At 52.9% G+C, this 21,710-nt stretch overlaps 1 protein-coding gene across 1 annotated transcript in view; it reads right to left on the bottom strand.

Moving 5' to 3' along the window:
• Positions 1–4,817: 4,817 nt before the first annotated feature.
• Positions 4,818–21,710, bottom strand: part of WDR93 (WD repeat domain 93) — a 44,057-nt gene continuing 27,164 nt past the window's right edge. The window contains 8 exon segments of the mRNA XM_035728152.1: positions 4,818–5,156; positions 13,783–13,981; positions 14,316–14,472; positions 15,287–15,350; positions 17,158–17,371; positions 18,760–18,879; positions 19,930–20,016; positions 21,003–21,073. Coding sequence (XP_035584045.1) covers positions 5,060–5,156; positions 13,783–13,981; positions 14,316–14,472; positions 15,287–15,350; positions 17,158–17,371; positions 18,760–18,879; positions 19,930–20,016; positions 21,003–21,073 — 1,009 coding nt within the window. The 3' untranslated portion in view covers positions 4,818–5,059.

The following is a 21,710-nucleotide window of genomic DNA, read 5'->3' as shown; positions in this document are numbered from 1 at the left end:
TCCCAAGTGGTTTAGGGACATAAACTAACATCCGTGAGTTAGTCCCGGGTTCATGTAACTGTGAGCTCCCAGCAGCCTAGCTAGGGTGAAGAGGCTCATGGAGGTCGCATCCAGATCCACAGCTGCCCTGGAACCACACTCCTGTCTACACTTCAGGGACACGTTGTATGGGGAAGAAGAAAGCCTTGACCCTGAAGGAGCCTGGCCTCGCTCAAGGGGGCTGGGAAGCAGTCAGGCCTTGGGGGAAAGGTGAGGTGGGGCTAGTGGATGTAGCCTCTGCCCAAAGGCCCTCTGTGGATGGATACCAAGTTCTTCCCTCTCCCTCAAGCATCTGAAATACGGGGCCTTGGTATTTATTTTTTATAAGAGCTTTATTGAGATACAGTTTATGTACAATAAAATTCGACTTTATAATTCAGTGGTTTTAGTGTATTCATAGAGTTATGCACTCATCACCACTGTCTAAATTGAGAACTTTTGTTTGTTTGTTTTTTAAGATTTTGACAGCACGAACGGGGGAGCTGCAGAGAGGGAGAAGCAGGCTCCCCACTGAGCAGGGAATCCTACGCGGGGCTCGATCCCAGGACCCCGGGATCATGACCTGAGCTGAAGGCAGAAGCTTAACGGACTGAGCCACCCAGGTGCCCCTAAATCGAGAACATTTTCATCACCCCCAAAAGAAACACCGCACCCATTAGCAGGCACTACCCCATTATCCCATTCCCCCCACCCCCAACCCAGCACACTCGGCTCCTTTCCCCATAGATCTGCCTGTTCTGGACATTCTGAATGAATGGAATCCCACAGCAGGAGGCCGTTTGGGTCTGGCTTCTTTCACCTGTCACAACATTTCCAGGGTTTATCCGCGTGGTCTCCTGCGTCAGTACTTCTGACTGCCCAGTGATACTCCATTGCATGGACATGCCCCGGCTTATCTGTTTAGCCGTGGATACTGAGAGGTTTGTTTTGAGACCACCTCAGAGATCATTTGCGGGTAACTCAGAGCGGGCCGGCGACACTGCTGTGTCATTCAGGTGGCCAGGCGCACCCTGGCCAGCATTTGGCCCCGGAGAGTGGGATCCAAAAGCAGAGGCCCTGCAGGGGGGCAGACCTCACACCTCCACTGACCACCCCCTTTCCCACACCTCCCCTCCCATCTTGCTTTCCCCTCCCAGGACCCTAACCGGAGCAGAGTGGGAAGTCCTTTCCAGGGGCCTAGCCAATTTAGAAAATCTGTTTGCATGGCAAAGGCCCTGTGGTTTAGGATGGGGAATTAAAGTTATTAGCAAGTCTTTTCACAGATAAGCGGGGCTCATTGGCCAGCGCCCTCCCCTGGGGCGAGCCTCGCCTACCTCTCTCGGAGCCGGGAGCGGCCCAGTGTTTATTAGCGCCTGGGTGTGAATTTTCATTAACACGTCTCTGCTAATAGGACAGAGGACCGGGGATGGGAAGGGGTCTCCTCGCACCGCTCCTGCGCCTGCGCCCCCTTGCTGGGCCAGCGCCCCCGCACCCAGAGGAAAGCCGGTGTAGCCGTTCCGAGGCACTGGGGCGGCCAGCAGCTTCCAGGTAGGCGAGAGCTTGTGCTCTCTCGGTTCTCCGCCAACCAGCCTGGGAAGGCGGCCCGCTGGTGGGGCTGTGTTAAGGATGGGAACGTGGAGCGAGGAGAGGCTAACGAACGCGCCCGGGCAGACGGTCAGGGGCAGCGTTGGATGCGGACCCGACGGGAGTGCAGCTTCCCCGGGGTGCACACACAGCTGAACACCAGCCTGTCTCCAGGACGAGGACGAGGGTACTGGGTGGCGCCCCCCCCCCGCCCGCCCCGGGCCCTGGCCGGGGGTGGGGGCGCGCGCCTGCCGGGAGGCGGGAGCCAGAGGCCGGCCTCAGCACGGGCCCGGGTCAGAACCCTGCCCCGGCACAGGCCCACGGAGCGGCTCCCGCCAGCCAGGCTCGGTGGTAAGGGCTTTGAATTCAGCGCCTGACCTCAGGTCCTTTGAGCCCGGGAGCCGCAGGGGAGGTGGGCAGGTGTGTGGGCTTAGGCCTCTTTTACACAGCGGGACACGGAGCACAGAACACGGGGAATTGTTCACAGAGCTAGTGCCTGGCCGTCGGGGCGGGGACAACGGTGGGTGGCCGTTGACACATCGGGTCCTGGCAGGCGCGTGCGTGCGTGCGTGCGTGCGTTGGGAGGTGCAGAAGGAGGCCCCTCACGCTCCTAGGCCGCCCGTGCTATTGCTAGCAGGGAAGCTGCTTCTGCTTGCTGAGCAGGGATGTTGCTCCCGCTGCGAGGGTTGCACTGTGTGGGTGCTGATGCCGAGGGGCCGCGTCCTAAGGAGGGGCAGCTAAGCTGATGGTTTTATAGCCAAGACATTTACTCAAGGACAAGCTACATGGGTCACCGTATGAACCCCGGGGGGAGGAAGAGGGCAGTGGTCACGGGTTGTCTGTCGGCGCATGGGAGGGGATAGGACTGAGGCTGGGCCGGGCCTTGTGTGCCTCGCTGCTGCGTCTGGAGGAGGCTGAGCCCCGGTGTCCCTCTGGCCACGTGTTGCTAAATAAAGAGGGCCGTCTGAGGGGCACACTGATGCGCCAGGCTTCTGAAACAGCCTGTAGCTGGAGAACCAGGGTAGCACAAGGCTGGGGAGGGCCGCTAGGCCGAACTGCAAAGTCCCTGCTTATCCCAGGGCGAGGCCAGGAGCCACCTTGTCCACCCCACTCCCCAGATGTCATCCCTGCGTTTGCACAACCCTGAGCGTGATGCCCCCTAACTATGGCACTTTGGGCACTCCTTTGACTCACACTAGCTCCAACAGTCCCCTGAGAAGACCCAGGGTTCTCTTTTTTTTAGAGAGAGAGAGTGAGCACACTTGTGTGCCAGCAGGGTGGGTGAGGGGGAGAATCTCAAGCAGACCCGCCCCCCCCCGCCCCCCGCCCCCCGCCCCGGAGATCATGACCAGAGTTGAAATCAAGAGTTGGACATTTAACTGAGCCACCCAGGCAGCCCGAGGAGACCCAAGGTTCTTGGTCCTTCTGGGGGGTTCTGTCACCTAGTGGGCAAGGACCTCTTTTGGGGACCACTGGCACCGCCCGCTCAGCCTCCGGTGGTGCACCAGCCCTGAGTGGGGCTAGAGCCGTGGGTCCCCAGCTCAGCGCTGCTCAGGCCTCTTCTGCCCATTTCCCGGCGCTTTGCCCAGCCCTGGGTCCTCCGCCCTCCTCCCTCCCCCTCTCCAGTGTACCTGGCATATGAGGCTCCTTGTGAATGCCCCAACTCCCCTCCCCCCACACACTAGGCAACAAGGAGCTGGGTGGGCAGCACATGACTTTGAAGAGGGGGGACAGGGCCAGCTCAGCACCCCTCCTGCCTTCTTCCCTTGTGACCTGGCATTTCCCTGTCTTCAGATGGCTCTCCCCTCCTTAGGTTGGGTGGGCGTGACTTCCATGTCCCTCCAGGGATGGGCCCGTGTCACAGGCCTGCGCGGTCAGCCCCAGAGTGGTTCAGGAATGTGACCACACCCAGACCAGTGAGAAGCAGGCTTCGGACTTTGCTGGAACCGTCAAGGAAGGGACACTGGCTGTGGGTGCTGTTGGCAGTCACGTTGCCAGCCAAGCAGACGGCCTCCCTTTTTACAAAGGGAATCAAAACGGAGATGGAGGGTGCTGATGTTCTCCAACACCTGGACCCAGCCACGTGGAATGCATCACACCTGGATTTTTACATTACATGAGCCAACCCGAAAGTTGATTTGAGTTGAGCCGCTGACACTTGATGTTGAAAAAGCCCTTTAGGACTTGATACAGGCTGTTCCAGGCCGTGTACCCTGGGTCTCAATTTCCCTTCTGTGAAATGTGGACAATGATACCCTCTCCAGTTCACAAGGTTACTTGAGGCGCACAGGTCAAGCCCACAATCACAGCAGTGCCCCGTAAACGTTCGTCCTCTGTGCCATTCGGGTGGTGTGTGAGGCCACGGCCATCATCCTAAGTTTCACTCCCTCACCGGAGACGAGGGTGGCCACCGTGCGCGCCGTCTGTCTGGAGGAAGAGGGTTGTTGTGAGAGTCGCCGGTGCTGCCTGTCTCTCGCTCGCCCGGTGGGAGGGCGACGGGCGGAATACCTCGGGGTGGGGGGGCCCCTCTCCGTGCAGGGACGTCCTGCGGTCAGTACCAGCGCCGTGAAGGAGGTGTCGTGGCGATGAGGAGCGTGTGTGACCCCGGAGGGGAGAGGGATGGGGACACAAAGGGAGCGGCCTGTCGCCCACCTGTCGGGATCCCCGGGGACGGCGACGCGTCAACCACCTGCAGTTGTCAGACGCACCACACGGTGTCCTCGGAGAGGCCGGCGGAGGCCCTGAGCTGGGGCCGCGCTCTGCCCTGTGTTCCTGGAAGGGCCGTTTCCAGAAGAGAAAGGCACCTCTCTGCCCCCCTCCTGTCCTCCACCCTGCCCCCCCCCCACCCCCGGCCTCCTCTAGGGTCCCAGGCCAGGGGTGGTACAGTCCCTGCCTGCCACCTCGCCTCTCAGGCGGCCCCTGTGACCTCAGGCAGTGCCCAGCCACTCTGAGCCTCAGCCTCTCCCACGTGATTCCGGAAAGGTCATGCGCCGGCACAGAGAGGGAGAGGAAGCAGGTGGGGAGAGAGGGGGCCACGGAGTAGCTGGGGTAGCCTGGGGTCTTGCTCATTTGAGCAAAGTGACTCTCCCGGGCCTAGAAGGTGAGGGGTCCTCACCAGGCCCGGGACTCTGCCTGAAACCACTGCTGGGGCCCTGCTAGGGTCTGGCTCGGCGGGAAGGCAGGGCTACGCACCACAGCAACTCTGGAGTCTGGAAACGGTATCGCTGTTTATCGGGGTGACACATCTGCCCATCTGAGGGCTCTGACAAGTGGCTTAGGGTTGAAGGCTCCCCAGATCAAACCTCCGCCTTTGCTGAGGTCCCAGACGGCCAGTCCAGCAGGCCCCTGGGCCTGCTGAGCTGCAGCCCTTTGTCACCGCATCTCTTGCCGTCGGGGCACCCTGGGGTGAAGCGGGCCTGCGGTCAGCCTTTTCACAGAGCCCAGGGCAACAGCCCAGTCACTTCCTGAAGTTCTCTCTTTGGAGAAGCAAGGAGTATCTGCGAAGCCGGGTCCAGTGCTCCTGCTCTTTCACCTTCTTCTCCAGCTTCTGGAACCTGTGGGCCACATGGGTGGGGATGAGAGGAAACCGCTTGGTGCAGTCTGCCCCCCATCCCTCCCGCTCTCAGGTCCCCGGGCAGCCCCTGATGGCCCTGTGCTAAACTAAGAAACTCTCCAAATGGCACATCCACTGCCCGTCTGTGTCCTCAGGACTCAGCCTGGTGCACAGCCCGCCCTCGGAACCCCTTTACTGCCTGACGACAGGGCCGGCATCCTAAACCAGGAGGCGCGCCCCGACAGAAGGCACCGCATGCTGGGGGGCTCACGGTCCGTGTGCGCGGACCACCGGGAGCCACATCACAATGCCAACACGTCCAGTGAATAAACACTCCTTGAACATCTACTAGGGTCCCCAGCTGGACCCCAAGCCCTGCCCTTGCCTGCCTGCCTGTTTGTACCCATTGACCTTTGTCCCGCATTTTTCCTTAAGCCCTTCTTTCCAAACAAGTAGTTTTATTTACTTTTTTTGTTTTTTTAAGATTTTATTTATTTGAGAGAGGGAGATAGCGAGAGGGAGAGCACAAGCAGGGAGGGGAAGGAGAAGCAGGCTCCCTATTGATCAGGGTGTCCCACGTGGGGCTTGATCCCTTTTCAGCGTAACCCTTAACTCAGGCAAAAGACCCCAGGGGCACAGCAATCGTGATTGAACCCGAAACTACCCCTCAAGCAATAACATCTACCTAGAGACTTCCGGAGGCCCAGGCCACCCAGACCGGTTTGAACTTAACCCCCAACTCAGGCCTGTGCACATGGACCATGGAGGGACCCACGGAGGGACCGACAGTTACCTTTACCTCAATATAATACTAAAATCGCCACCCAAGGAGGAGCACATGCCTCGTTTGCATAACAACCAACCTATGTACAGGCATGTTTCCCTAAGGCACATGCATGACCCTATGCCCACCTCTACGTACCATGCGAGGCTTCCCTATCTAAATATTCATCCTAACCCTCAAGCAAAGGAACCCATTCACCCTTGCTCAGGCAGTCCCGGCTTTGGAAGTTATTCCCCCGTGATCTCCTCATTGGCTGCAGTGTGTGCGACAGCTCGCCTGGTGTAGTTTCCCAGTGAACTCACGTGGGTTTGGTTACACTAGTGACAGGCACGGGCGCTGCAAGTGCGGTAAGGACCAGAGTGCCTGAGACAGCCCCGGTCCCCCCCTCCCCCCCGCCCCGGTTTCCTAAGGGTGACAGGAATGAAAGAAGGTTTCTAATAGGAGGCATGTAAATGCCACCGAGGTCAAATGTAGGAAGGAGGAAGGTTCCACCCTGCCCAGGAGTGCTCCTGGGAGATAAGGTGTTTGAGTTGGGTCTCTTACAAAATAACAGGTTAATTAAAAAACAAAACAAAAAAACAAGTAAATGCACTTCAGTAGAGGAGAGTCAGAGAAGTCCAGGATTCACCCCTCATTCTGCAGGCAGAGGTGACTGCCGGGAGCACGCGGAGGACGCCTTCGATCTGGGGAAGGGGTGCGGGCTGCTGGCCAGGTTTCTGCCTGAGTGCACGGAGGGTGTTAAAACGCTGAGGGCAAGCAGGCGGAGGGCTCCTTCTGGGGAGAAAGGCAGGGATTGCAGCTTTGGATTTGTTTGGAGGCTCTGCCTGCCAAGGGACGTCCACGCGGAGATGTATCTGGTACTCAACTCACTAAACCATTTTTTTTCACTTGAAAAAGTAATCTATCCTTTGCTTTAAAAAAAAAATCAAAGAATCCAGGTGGATATACAATTACAAGCAATCTCCCTCTCACCTCACATCCTGGTTTTCCGTTCCCAAGGCAACCGTAATTAAGAGCGCCTTGTAAATCCCTGGAAATTGTTTATACACGTATAAGCATAGACGTGCATAAAATCTTTTTTTTTTTTTTTTTTGCTACACACTGTTGTACACCCTGGTGTTTGCACTGGAAATGTATCCTAGAAACTGCTTCTAGGTGGCACTCACAGACCCGCCACCTTCTCTTGCCCTATCGAGGACACTCGGGGCTGCCAATCTTTTGTTAATGCCTCCCAGGCTGCAGTGAGCGTGCCTGCGTGTGGGAGCGAAGGGCAGGGAGGTGGCAGAGTGTGTGCAGGTTACACACTCAGGCTTTGAACCCACACTGCTTGTGCCTTGCTTACAAGCTGGTGACCCTGGGCAGGCGATTTGACCTCCGTCAGCCTCAGCTTCCTCGCTGTGCGGTGGGGATAGTAATGACAGTAAAAAAATAGTACCTGGCACACAGTAGGTGCTCAGTACAGGTCAATCATCATAATACTTCTGCCGCTGATAAATTAGTGGAAGTGAAATTTCTGGGTCAGGAGGTCAAAACAACACGGATGGCTCAGCTGGTGGTTGGAGGTAAGTTCGAGCCCCACATTAGGTGTAGAGATTACTTAAAAATTAAATCTTAAAAAAAGAAAAAGTGACCGTCCAAGAGGCAGCTGAATAGATGGAACGAGGGCCAGTTTTATTTATTTACTTATTTATTTTAAAGATTTTATTTATTTATTTGACAGAGAGAGAGAGAGAGAGAGAGAGAGAGAGAGACAGCCAGAGAGGGAACACGAGCAGGGGGAGTGGCAGAGGGAGAGGCAGGCTTCCCGCGGAGCAGGGAGCCCGATGCGGGGCTCAATCCCAGGACCCTGGGATCATGACCTGGGCCGAAGGCAGACGCTTAACGCCTGAGCCACCCAGGCACCCCAAGCGCCGGTTTTATTTTTTTATTTTTATTTTTTTTTAAGATTTTATTTATGTATTTGACAGAGAGAGAGAGACACAGCGAGAGAGGGAACACAAGCAGGGGGAGGGGGAGAGGGAGAAGCAGGCCTCCCGAGGAGCAGGGAGCCCGATGCGGGGCTTGATCCCAGGACCCTGGGATCACGACCCAAGCCGAAGGCAGACGCCCAATGACCGAGCCACCCAGGCGCCCCCCAAGGGCCGGTTTTAAAAGGAAACCTGAAAATAAAGCTGTTCATGTGTGAAGATGTGGGTGATTTTCAACATACACTGTTGGTGTGGAGACAGCCTTTCTCTATGATCTAATGATAAGTAACGGCTAGCCTTTCCTGCATGTGCCATAATGTCCCATGCGGGAGATACGGCTGACACTTATTTCATGCACGAAGACACTGAGGCCTGTCCCGTCACACAGAGGCCCCCAGTCTGTATCCCGGTCCTACTGCACAGCTTGCACCCTGATCTTGAGGCTCTTTATGCCCGCCCTTCAGTGAAGCCTAAGGGAGAAGGTGGAAAACTCCAGCTACCTGACCCTCGAAACTTCTGTTTCGCTAGATGAGCAGCCCCATTTGCTCCTATCTAAAGACAAACCAGGAAAAAATTACTCATAACACACGGGCACAGAACTCTTAAAATCAAAAGAAAATGAACTCACGCTTGGGAAAAAGATCCAAGGAAAGTCAAGGAAGGAGAGAGAGAAGTGTACATTATATGTAACAAAAAGCTGCTCAATCTCCTTCACTTCCTAATGAAAATAGTAATGAGCTATCAATTCCTGCCTGCCCAGCCCCTGGCTCCCTTGGCTGTGGACCTGGTCTCTTATGTCACCGCAGAAGCCCACCCGCTGACCAAAACTGGCTGTGGAGAACCCCCAGGCTTGCTGGGCTTTGTATTCCACAGGGAATAAAGGGAAAGCGAGAGAGACAGACAGACAGGAGAGAGACATAGAGAGGAAGGGGCACTCTGTTTCTGTCTGCTTCCTGGTGTCCAGAAATTTCTGTCTTGTGATCAAGTTTGACCCGGCCAGAGATGGCAGACTCTAAAGCAGGGCAGGGAGCCAGGATATGGTGCCTGGAGACCAGGGCTGGAGGAGAGCAGAGGCCAGGCCTCAGGGAATGGGCGGGGGTGGGGGCACATATTTGGTGCTAACTGGCCTCCTTTTAAAGCCCCAAAGGCAGGCTCCCTTTCACACTGGCTGTTTACAAAACAGTCCCAAGTGCAGGTTTTGTGAAAACAATTTGGACAGATGATTGCAAGTCTGAAACTTTGAATCGATTGCCACAGAAACCCATTGCCTTGAAATTTCACCTAGTTTTAGGGCCAATGGAAGCCGTTTCAGACATGAGGAATAAAAAGGGGAGAAAAAGATGAGATTAAAATTTGGGGGGCATATTGTTGTGAGAAACAACAATAGGAAAATGTTAATGACAGAGTCTAAGATGTGGTATGTGGATGTTCAGTGACTTTTTTTTCCTCAAAGCTGCTGTATGTTTGAAAATTTTCAAAATAAGGGGCGCCTCAGTGGCTCAGTCGGTTGAGTCCAACTCTTGATTTTGGCTCAGGTCACGATCTCACGGTTATGAGCGAGCCGCATGAAGCCTGCTTAAGATTCTCTCTCCTTCTCCCTCTGCCTACCCCCCTCCACCCCATGTGCACTTTCGAAAGGAAAGAAAGAAAGAGAAAGAAAGAAAGAAAGAAAGAGAGAAAGAAAGAAAGAGAGAAAGAAAGAAAAGAAAGAAAGAAAGAAAGAGAAAGAAAGAAAGAAAAAAAGAAAGAAAAAGAAAAAAAAGAGAAAGAAAGAAAAGAAAGGAAGGAAATTTTCAAACTAAAATGTTGGGGCAGGGACTACTCTTTGGGAAAACCCCAGGTATCAGACCTCAGAGCAAGTAGAACAGGAAAAGCCTTCTTTAAATCAATGTTTCCCAATTTATTGCTGGAACCCAATTTAGAAAATGGGTTTTCTGTTGAGATCAGGCCCCAGTAAATGTTCCTTCAATCTGGGCTGGCTACAACCACACAGTGTGACCCCTCCCAGCTCCTGCTAAGTCCTGGGACCCAGTCAGCACCTCCCTGAGCTTTTCTGTTCCCAAACTCTCAAGCCCCTGGTCCCTGATGTCCCACCTGGCCAGCCCCTCCAGACTTCTCCCCTGCAGAAGGTTGCCCAGGAGGCAGTTCTGTCCACCCCTCCCAGCGGCTATGGGGCCTTCCCAGGCAGAGCTTGAGGTGTGGGACCTAAGAGGTAAGCTGTGTTGACAGGAAGGAAAGACATTTGAAAAAGGGGACTGTAGATAAGTCCCACTCCAGGGGCGCCTGGGTGGCTCAGTTTGTTAAGCATCTGCCTTTTTTTTTTTTTTAAGATTTATTTATTTATTTTGAGAGACTGAGACTGAGAGAGAGAGAGAGAGAGAGAGAGCACATGAGAGGAGGGAGGGTCAGAGGGAGAGAAGCAGACTCCCTGCTGAGCGGGGAGCCCGATGCGGGACTCGATCCCGGGACTCCAGGATCATGACCTGAGCCGAAGGCAGTCGCTTAACCGACTGAGCCACCCAGGCGCCCAAGCATCTGCCTTTGGCTCAAGTCATAATCCCAGGGTCCTGGGATCGAGCCCCGCACTGGGTTCCCTGCTCAGCAGGAGCCCACTTCTCCCTGTCCTCCCTGCTTGTGCTCTCTGTCACTATCTCTGTCTCTCTCTTTCTCAAATAAATAAAATCTTAAAAAAAAAAAAAAGAAAAGAAAAGAGAAGTCCCATTCCCACAGGAACACAGACTGGAGGAGGTCAGGGCAGAAGAACCTCATCCTTACGAGAGCAGGCCCAACCACAGGGGAGTGGAGAAATATATGGTAGACACATCCTTTCCATGGAAATTACATAGGCATTAAAAACCATATTTATAAGGAGTTTTTTCTTAAAAAACAATTAACTTATATTCTGGAGTGACACAAAGCCAGACTTAAAAACTGAACATGAAACAGGATCTCAACTTAGTAAAAACGCCAAAGGAAAAACCTGAAGGAAATGCACTAACGTAGTAGCAGCAGTGCTAGGGTTTTTTGTGATGGATCGTGGGTTATTTAAATTTTTTTTTGCATTGTTCTGTTTTCCAAATTTCAATAAGTGCATATATAATAACTTCTATCAGAAATAATGAATAACTTTTTTACAAGGGGAAGTACTCAGTTACAGTAGTAAGTTCTGCTTGAAGCAAATTTCAGGGGCTAAGTAGGGTTCCTTCTGCGGGTGTCTGAGTACTAATCTCCACTTACAGCTTGTTTGAGGGTGGGCCTTGTCAATCAGGGACTAAGGCAGCCTCAGTTGGCCGGGCCCTCTGCTGTCAGGCAGGAGGCGAGCCTCCCAGTACTGGAAATGTGGGGCTGGCGGGGTCCATTCCCCCAAGTGGGGCAGCCAGTTGGCTTCTGGGTCAAGTGGGAAGTGTCACCCTTTCTAGGCCAGTAAAAGAGGGGGTCAGACTGAAAGGCAGAAATGGAAACAAGCTCCTTAAACAAGGAGTTCTCTGGGTGTTATCAAGAAAGAGCTCCAGATATACTCGGCCATCAAAAAGAATAAAACCTTGCCACTTGCAACGACGTGAATGGAACGAGAGGGTATTATGCTACGCGAAATAAGTCAGAGAAAGACAAATACTATATGATTTCACTCATGTAGAATTTAAGAAACAAAACAGATGAACATAGGGGAAGGGAAGGAAAAATAAAATAAGATGAAAATTGAAAGCGAGGCAAACTATAAGAGACAAACTCTAGGAAACGAGCTGAGGGTCGCTGGAGGGGAGGTGGGGGGGTAGGGGTAACTGGGTGATGGGCATTAAGGAGGGCACTTCATGTAATGAGCACTGGGTATTATATGCAACTGACGAACCACTAATTTCTACATATGAAACTAATTTTAAAAATTTAAAAAAGAAAGAGCTCTAGAAAGCTCCGTGCCAGGACCTCCCCCGAGGAGAACAGTCACATGATAGCCATGACCTAAACTCATACTCTTGACTTTTTTTTAAACCATTATTTTAAATTTTCCAAAATAACATATTATTTTTGTAGAAAAGCTGCAAATAGGGAAAACACAAAGAAAAAAAATCACACATACATCATTACCCAAATATAACTACCACTATTATGGGTATACACACTTCCAGGCTTTTTTACTCAAAATCAGGATTATACTGTAATATTTTATAACCTCTCCCCATCTTTTATTTAGAAAAATTTCAAACCTACAGAAAAGTTGCAAGTAGTACAATGAACCTGCACCTATAATTCACCACCAGTGAACATTTTGTCTGTCTCTCTTTCTATGAATATTTTCCTGGGTTTCACTTCACATTTTCTCTTTCTCTCTCTAAATGTTTTCCTGGCCCGCTTGAAAGTAAGTTGTAGACTTCATGATGCTTCACCCTTAAATTCTTCAGCCACATGTCCTCAGAACAAATCAAGCCATCAAGGGTTAAAATAAGAACCCTCCGTGGGAGGAACAGCTGAACACTCTTGGTAAATCTTCAGTCGGGAGAAATGTCCACTGACCCCTTCTTTGCTGACCTCCCCCAAGACCCACAGACCATCCCCCTCTCCTGAGGAATGGCCCTGCTTCCCTCCCAGGGATGCTGAAAGCCACCAGGCAGCCCACCAAGCCCAGGAAGGAACCGAGTGCAGCAGGTAAATGCTGTCATGGGGGCCGTGGCGCCACCTGACGGTGGTGTTTAGAGTTTCCGGGGCACAAACTGGGATTAACCCAGCATCATTCTTGGACCTACCTGTGCCCAGCACTTAACACGTATTATCTCTCGAATACCTACAAAACGTGAGGGCCAGGCATCGTCGACGAGCCCACAGCACAGCGTGGTGCACCGTGGCTGTTGGACAAATCTTTTTGGAATTAACGAGGAAACTGAGGCTCTTGGAGGTTAAGGGACTCAACAAGGTCTCAGGGTTAGTAAGCGGTGGTATTGGATTTCAGACCTGAGAATCCTGGCCGTTCCGCTTCATTCCTCTGGAGGCAAGAGTAAATAGCAAAAGGCGGAGTGGTCATAAAGGGTTGTTACATGGCCAGGAGAGATCACAGAGTCACAGAGTGGACACTACAGAAGGCCCTGGAAGGGAAGGGGCCACCGGAGTCCCCCGCTCTGTCGTGGCGAGAATCCAGGGCTCCACTGGTGACCCCATCCAGCCTAAAGTATATGGTCCAATCACGACACAAATCATCAGTAAGAATTTGCAAGACGCCAGAAATTTGTGGCGGATAGATGAGAAGAAGCACCTGCTTCTCCAGAGCGGACAGAGCACGGCTCACGATGCTTCTACAGCAGAAAGGACTTCGGACAGAGCCCCAGCCGGACTGGGTCAGTGGAAAGGGGACAGACGCAGGACCTAACCGTTTGTCCAGATGAAGGATAAAGCAGAGGGGGCTTGGACCAAGGGCTGGCAAAGTTTCTATAAATGGCCCAGGTCAATGAGGCGGGCCTTACGGGTCAGCTGGTGTCTGTTGGCGGTGCTCAGCTCCAGCACACAAGCAGCCGTCGGTAAACCTAACAAACGGGCCCGACTGTTCCAGTAATTCCGGAGAAACGGGCACAGCCCCTTGTTGGCCAGCCCCTGTCTTTGATAATCCAAATATGATTTTTAAAAAACCAAAGAATTGAGAAAGCAGAAAGCAAAGACAGTCTTGACAAGGAGAAAACAGCCACTGGCAGCCCTTCCTTACCAGCCTGAATCCACTGCTGAATCACCAAGCTGAACGGGAACGGGCTCCCGGGCTATGATAGGGTGGGGTCCCCCGCTGAAGGGGGAACCTAAATGCTGGACCGTTCTTACCATCAAACACACGCCACTAGTCCTCCACCCAGAGATAATCCCAGCTGCAGGGATGGGAAGCAGACCCAGGACTCTACCTCTTCTGGAGGAAACTCTCACATCTTTTCTCCAAGGGCAGCACCTGGGCAAAGGCTGTGTTCTCTGTCATGTCAGTTTCAGGAATGGTGTGATTTCTTGAGATGTTTTCCAGGAGTGGGTAGGCCTCGAGATTAAAATAGAAAACAGAATTCTGGATGTCCTTGGTGTCGTCGGATTCAATTTCGTCTGGGTGGTCTCCTGAAATGAGAGAGCCGTGTGCTGTGGAGGGATGACCTTCTCTGTGGGCTGGGCGGGCACAGGGGGGCTCCTCTCTGTTTGTAAAGGCTGGGTCACTGGGACTGAGCTGTGGGGGGCTCACTTGATCTGGAGCAGCAGGATTCCAGAGAGAAGACCTTGCCTAGCGCTTTAGCTAAGTGCCTAGTGAGGACTGAACAGCTGTGTCCTTTTGCCTTGTGGTGTGGGGTTGAAGAGCAGGGAAGAGATCGGGCGGCATCACCCTGTGCTTTGGGGGCGGGGGGGACGGAGAGTGTCAGGGAAATAGTCAGCAGGCCACAGGGTCCCCCTCCTCTACCTCGGAGCAGGAAACACGGGTGTTGAACAGACACGGCAAACAAGGGCTTCCAGGGGACCGCCAGATGGTAGGTTCTGGGTAGAACAAAGGCACAGATGATCTGAGGCTTGGCCACATCCATGAGCTGTACAGAGCCATTCTTGCCGAAGATCAGCAACTGGGAAGCAAAGAGATGGCAATGGGGACTTCTCTGTCGCCTCCGTTTGGAATGAGAGAAGCAGCTGGCCATAACGACCGGCAATAGAGAGAACTGGTTTGCCTTCAGGCACCCAGGGCTGCTCAGGGAGCAGAGAAGTGTGTGTTTACTACTCTGGGGGCCCCAGCAGCAACAGGCCCTCCTCCAGGTGCTGGGTCTGATCCTCTGTGGTGCTTCCCCTTCTACCCTGGCTTCTCCTAGTTCACCAGCATCCCCCCTGCTGGGGAGCTGGCCCTGCACATGGTTGCGGTGCTGCCTCTGTGCACAAACCCTTTCCTCCTGTCCTCAGGGGCCCCTGCTCCTGGCCTGAGATCAGAGGCAGACCTCCCTCCTGCCTGGGCTCCTTCCTCCTTGTAGATGAGCATGCTAGATGTACCCCAATGTCATCGTCTTCCACCTGCCACACCGTTTCCCCTCCCCCACACTCAAATGTCCGACACCTGCCCTTGCCCCCTCCAGCCCTTCCTGTCACAGCCCCCCAGAGCAGCCGCCCGCCCCCACCAACTTCCGTAGGCTGTCAGCAACCCTCTCTCTGCTCCTGGCATCCAGCGCATCATGCCTCATGGCCTCTCTTGTCTCCCAGGGCAGCTGCTCAGCGATTCGTCTGTCTTCCCAGCTGAACTGTGCACCCCAGCGGGGCAGCGACTTGCCCCTTCATCCCCACGTGGCCCAGAGCTCATCTGGTGCCTAGCACTTGACAGGCCTTCAACACATGGTTTCTGAAGGGCAAATGACCACATTTACTGACGAGGAGAGAGGGGCATGAGGAACCTACCATGCCAGGTAAGGCTAGGACCGGGGCCACTGCACAGATGGCCTCATCCAGGTGCTTTACTGGCCTGCAGGAAACAAGACACACAGACATTCATACCGGAAGTGTTCAGGCTGTGCTATCCTCTGCTGGGCATACATCCCAGACACACTCTTGTATATAAGCACCAGGAGACATGTCAGAGACTGTTCAGAGTAGCAAATACTGGGGACAATCTGATTGTCCACTGGTAGGAGCATGCCTCGTTGTGGTCTATTATATGACAGGCTGCAGTGCCGGTGGGAAAATAACCGAGCCGCGTTCCCCAACATGTGCGACTCCCATGAACAAGGTCACAAGGTATAGAAGAAAAAGCGCTGAGAAACAGGCTGGAGAATACATAGGACATGATTCCATTTACAAAGTCCCCAAATATGCACAGCTAAACGATAGGTTACTTGGAGATACAGGTGGTTAATTCTTACAGGAAAGTGAAGGAATGATGAATTTTGGAAAAGGATATTATAGATTGAAAAAGAAACTGGCCGTAATATTTAGCAGCTACTCCTATCAAAAGGTGGAGTCAAGGGGCGCCTGGGTGGCTCAGTCAGTTGAGCATCTGACTCTTGGTTTCCACTCAGGTCACGGGCTCACGGGTTGTGGGATTGAGCCCCGCTGCTTCCGGCTCCTTGCTCAGTAGGGAGTCTGCTTGAAAGATTCCCTCTGTCCCGCCCCCTGCTTGCACACACGCACTCTCTCTCTCAATATAAATAAATAAATCTTAAAAAAAATAAAATGTCTTAAAAAGAAAAGGTGGAGTCAGTTTTCCCAGTGCTTGACTGCGGGTGTGGCCACGTGACATGCTCTGTCCAGTGTGCCGTGAGCAGAGGCCTGGAAAGCGTTTGTGCATTGCTTGCTGAGGGGACCCCTTAAGCTTCCAGGTGATGGAGGCTGAGACAGCCCACAGGAGTGGCCACAAGGATGAGAAACAAGTGTCCTGGCCAACGGCCAGCTATGTGAGTGAGGGCACCTAGGACCGTCCAGCCCCTGGCCGAACTGCCTGCTGCCTGAGGCAACACATGAGAGCCTAAGCAGAGAGACCAGTGGAGGAGCCGCCCACCTGAGCCTCACCCAAATTGCTGACCTACAGGATCAGGGGGTCCTGGGCTAAACAGTGACTGTTTTCAGCCTTAGCTGACCTGGAGATGATCTATTTTTTTAAAAGATTTTATTTATTTATTAGAGAGACATAGTGAGAGAGAGCACGAGCAGAGGGGAGAGGGAGAAGCAGACTCCCCGCTGAGCAGGGAGCCTGACACGGGGCTCAATCCCAGGACCCTGGGATCATGACCTGAGCCAAAGGCAGACGCTTAACCGGCTGAGCCACCCAGGTGCCCCTGGAGATGATTTATTGCTTAAGCTTGTACAGGGGAGATTTTCTCTCTCTCCAGATACACACACACACACACACACACACACACACTACATATAGTGTATATATACTGTACATCTATGCATAAACACATATGGTATATATACAGATACACCCTAAATACACACACATACGTATTATATAGATCATTTGCATGCATAAAGTATTTTACAATTTAAAAAAGAAAGAGACCCTTGAGGAAATGGATAAAAGGCTATTTTGGCAGAAATGATCCTCTTCTTGGTCATGTGGGACATGAAAGGTGTCATTTGCGCCGTCATACAATTTTGTGAGACAAGTTTTACATATCTTTCCACGTATAAAAGACAGTGGGGACCTTGAGAAGCTCACAGGGAGGGTGGTGGCTACAGAGCAAGTGGACTCCTGCTGGGGAGGTGGTCAGTTTCCTCTTAGTCATCTGGTTGGCAGATCATTTACCCTGTCTTGCGCTCAAGCCACCAACCTCTCAACAAGCACACTGATGGTGGGTCCTTGGGTCCCTTTGGCTGTCACCAGATAGAGAGAAGAATCTGTGCACAGCACCACACATTTCATTTGGGATTTCAGGGGACTCTCGGGGTACATGTTCTGTCCTTCGTGGACTAAGAAGTACTTCAGGAAGTGAATGCTCTGGCAGGAACATCCCTTGGGAAGAGCGATGACCCCAAGAGGGAAACCTGGAGAAACAATCGCAAAAGCAGGTCAGAAAAGTAGGTAGAGGATGATGCAGCCATGGGTGCAGGGTCTGTGACCAGCAGGTATATGAGGGATGTGAAGGCAAGATCCAGCAATGAGAACCCTCTGAGGGTGAAACCAGAAACCCCAATGCCCAGTGGGAGAGAAGAGCCCCCGCTTCTGAGTATGGAGAGGTGTGGAGGACAGGGAGGACCAGCCCTGTGGAGGCGAGCGAGTCAGCACTGGGACCGAAGAAAAGAAGTTACACCCAGCCAGGTCCTGAACCACAGCTGACCGTGGCAGGTCAAGGTGCATCAGAGGGGGCAAGGGGTGGGTGGTCTCAGAGAAGGAGAGGGAGCTGTGTGTATAGCCAAGCAATATCCACAATGTATCGATGTCCAGAAAAATGAAAGCAAGCTATTGGGCAAGTGAATGTGCAATTAGGAACATTCTTCTGCTCTTGACATATCTTTAGGTATTGTAAGAATGCCGTGGGTTCAGTAACTCAAGTTCAAGAGGGCCTATAGCCATGTTTATCTTTCCACCATGTGGGCAGAGTGCCTGCTATTGGAAACAACCATGGAATTCTTCAGATGGAAATAGGGGCACCTGGGTGGCTCAGTCGGTTAAGTGTCCGACTCTTGGTTTCGGCTCAGGTCATGATCTCATAGGTGTTGGGATAGAGCCACGTGTTGGGCTCTGTGCTCGGTGGGGAGTCTGTTTGAGGTTCTCTCTCTCTCCATCTCCCTCTGTACCCCCCCCCAGCCCATAAATAAATAAATAAATAAATAAATACACTCCTTTAGATCCTGATCAATTTAGGGCAACTAGACACCACTGATTTTCTCCACCTGCAGAGCTGGACCCAAGACCCTGGGGCCCTGGGCCTCTAGCAAGGTGCCACCCACCCAGAACAACTGCTGGTCTTGCATTGGCCACCTTAGAGGTCTCTTAGCTTCCATACCAGTGAGGTTCTCACTGACCAGGGTGGGGGTAGAATAGCAGGAAGGCAGACTTGCTTATTTTGAGAGCCTGAGGGATAGGAGGGAGGAGGGCTGAGGCGGCCATGTTCCCACATCCTGGGCTGGAAGACACTTCCTCGCCAGAGTGTGACAATGAGGTAATGGACAGACTCCCAGGCCCTGGGCCGGTGCCGGGTACGGAGCAAGCACTCAATAAATCCACAGGGAATGGGAATTGTCAGCACATATTAAGTTCAATAAATGGACAGCGAATAAGTGGATGAGGGGAAGAGAGGACCAGCTCCCCGAGTTGACTTAAGAACACAGAGTAACTAACAGAAGGCCCAGAGCCTACAGGAATTCCAGAGTTCCTGACTCTCGTTATCCAGAGACCCATCTAGGTGTTCGGCAGAGATGGGGGGGCTCACCTTCGGCCAGGTCCCACAGCGTGAGCACACCATCCTCACAGGCCAGCACTAGGAAGGTGCAGGTGCAGCTGAGCTGGGAGACCGCAATGGGTGCAGCACAGGGCCAGACGCCCTCCGGGTCTAGTGGGGAGGACACCACCTGCTAGGCTGACCCCCCAACCCTGCACCCACCCATCACCTCCGCTGCACAGCCCGAGACCCTGACTAGTCTGCCTGTCTGGGATGTGGGCAGGAGCCGCTGTCTGGGCTCACCATCTCTCTTGCCTCTCAGCAGTGCTGCCTCCTCCCTCAGGATAAAAGAAGGGGTCATATTACTATTCCACTGCAGCGAACCCTGAATGAGGTGCTGAGCACTGTGGTAAGCGCTTTACATGCCTCCTTTCAGTTAATTCTCGCAAGGGTCCCATGAGGTGAGTCCTATTAGTACCCCTATTTCACAGATGAGGAAACTGAGGCAGAGATGTAAGCGACCTGCCCACGGTCCCAGCCAATCAGTACAGAGGTTGAGATTGGAAGCCACGCTACCTGGGAGAGCTGGAAGGAGAGAGATTCTTCGTTTGTCCATTTTTACATTTTACTATACTTGTAAAGTGTAATTCTGAAGTATAACATAAGTGTACAGCTCAAGGAATTACCACAAAGTGAACTTGCTTACGTAACTGCTTCCATGAGTTTGTATAAACCAAACAACCGCCATATTTCCAAAGTGCCTTCAATCTCAAAGAGCTTTCACATCTAGAGACCCTCTGGATTTTGCTATGAGTAACAAGTGCGAGCAGTGGGCAGGGATGGTGTCATGAATTAGTTCTGTGTTTCAGATGAGAAAATGGGACTGGGGCTCTCAGTGACTGGCCTGACAACACACAGCTTGCAGACCGTTGGGCTGGGGCTGGACCGGGCCTCTGATGCCAGGCCTCGGTTTACTTGAGCTGCCAAAGGAGCCCTAGGGACCTGACCAGGCTTTGTCCCTATTGACCTGTTCTCTTTAAGGAACGGGACCGTTCAGAGACAGAGCCTTGCAGTCACTGACACCCCAGCCACTGAGCCACCTGCTTCAGTCTGCACAGCTCTCGTCCCCTAAAGTGACACATCAGTCACATGCCCTCAACTAAGCTGGAGAAGGACACATTCTGAGAGCCCCGAGCTTAGGCAACTCCCATCTCAAAGTACCGACTTTATCCTTCAGAGTTCGGTGAAGCGAATAGAAGAAGAAGTTGTGACTTCCAGCCCAGTGTATGCCAAGGACACAGGCTACCCCTGGGAAAGAAGAGAGAAAGAAGCATCACATAAGGAATCTGGGTACCCTCTGGTTTGTACGGAAGGTGTTTGCCCAAGAGGAAGTCGGTTTGCAATCAAAAGTGGTCTGTTCTCGGGGGTGCCTGGGTGGCTCAGTCGGTTGAGCGTCTGCCTTGGCTCAGGTCATGATCCCAGGGTCCTGGGATCGAGCCCCACATGGGGCTCCCTGCTCAGCAGGAAGCCTGCTTCTCCCTCTCCCACTCCCCCTGCTTGTGTTCCCTCTCTCGCTATCTCTCTCTCTGTCAAATAAATAAATAAAATCTTAAAAAAAAAAAAAGTGGTCTGTTCTAATGGGCAACAGGCAAAAGAAGGACGTGCCTCCTGGGTGGGGGGGCACCCCTGGGAGGGCTGTTCCTAGGGCCGAGTCACCTTCCCGGGTGAGGAGGACAGTCACACTGCCCCTTGCCTGCTTTCACATCTTCTGGATAATTCACGTCCTCTTGGCCATCAGTGTTTTAATACTTTATTATTTTATTATTTTTTATTTTATTTTTTAAGATTTTTATTTATCAGAGGGAGAGAGACAGAGACAGGCAGAGGGAGAAGCAGGCTCCTTGCTCAGCAAGGAGCCCAAAGTGGGTCTCGATCCCAGGACCCTGGGATCATGACCTGAGCCGAAGGCAGACGCTTAACTGACTGAGCCACCCAGGCGTCCCTTGGCCGTCGGTGTTTTAAATAACCTTTTCTCCAAAATGAATTTGAGTCCAGAAGCAGCCCGGCGGGCTATGTGCTCACACCCTCCTCTGTGGCAGGTCACTCCCCAAAGACCATGCCAGCCTCCGTCTTCAGGGAATCTGGGTGCCATTCGTCCAACCAGAAAGTTACGCTACAGCTGCGAAGCTGGCGACCCACTTTCCGCCTCATTCCCTCCCACACACAGGGTCTGCTGAGGCATTCCCTCGAGTGGATCACTGCCAAGGATAACTCCCTGCTTCGTGTTCATTTACCTGAGGGGCCCTTGACTTCCACTGGCATTGTAATTATTCTGCTGGGAAGGAGGAAATGGAACGTGGCCATGCTGGGGGAAAAAAGACACACCAGTCAGAGCCCTGGCAGACTCCTTGGCCAGGAGAGATGCTGACAGAGTCTTGGTACTAAAACCAGACGTGGGTGTTTAGGATGGACCTTCCTGGGGGTACAGGGCCATGAGCTCAATCACATTCTGTGTGCTGGTCCTGGTGGCTGCAGACCTTGGAAGTTGGTGAGGGCAGGGCAGGCTGAGCTGCAGGAGTCACTCCCAGGCTGGAAACAGCACCCACCACCGAGCAGAACTTTCTCTGTCCTAGGGGAAGATCCCTTAGTAACCAGACTTGGCTCACTTATGCTGGGGGCAATCCCACCAGGGGGGTGCTAATAAATTTGCTCTTAAGAAAAAAAGCAAACCAATTTCCTGATTTATAGAGTTTGCTTTTACAAGAGCTTCTTGTGGTAGAAAGGCTCCCACTGCAGACACTGCGGGCAGTTTAACAACTAGCCTGCAAGACTCCTAACTGCCCTGCTAGGCCGTGTACCCCTGAACCTCGCTGGGTCCCGGTTCGGGTCTCCGGTGGCTGCTATGAGGGTGCAACCCTAGGAGTCTGTGTCCTGAAGTGAGAAAATTCGAGGTGCACTTGACAGCAAGACGTGAGGCCTCGCTTCCCGCCTGAAGCAAGAAC

The sequence above is a fragment of the Zalophus californianus genome, chromosome 6 (assembly GCF_009762305.2).
Source record: "Zalophus californianus isolate mZalCal1 chromosome 6, mZalCal1.pri.v2, whole genome shotgun sequence".
Classification (NCBI taxonomy): domain Eukaryota; kingdom Metazoa; phylum Chordata; class Mammalia; order Carnivora; family Otariidae; genus Zalophus; species Zalophus californianus.
Note: the sequence above shows the minus strand (reverse complement) of the source record. Positions and strands in the feature narration are given on the sequence as shown.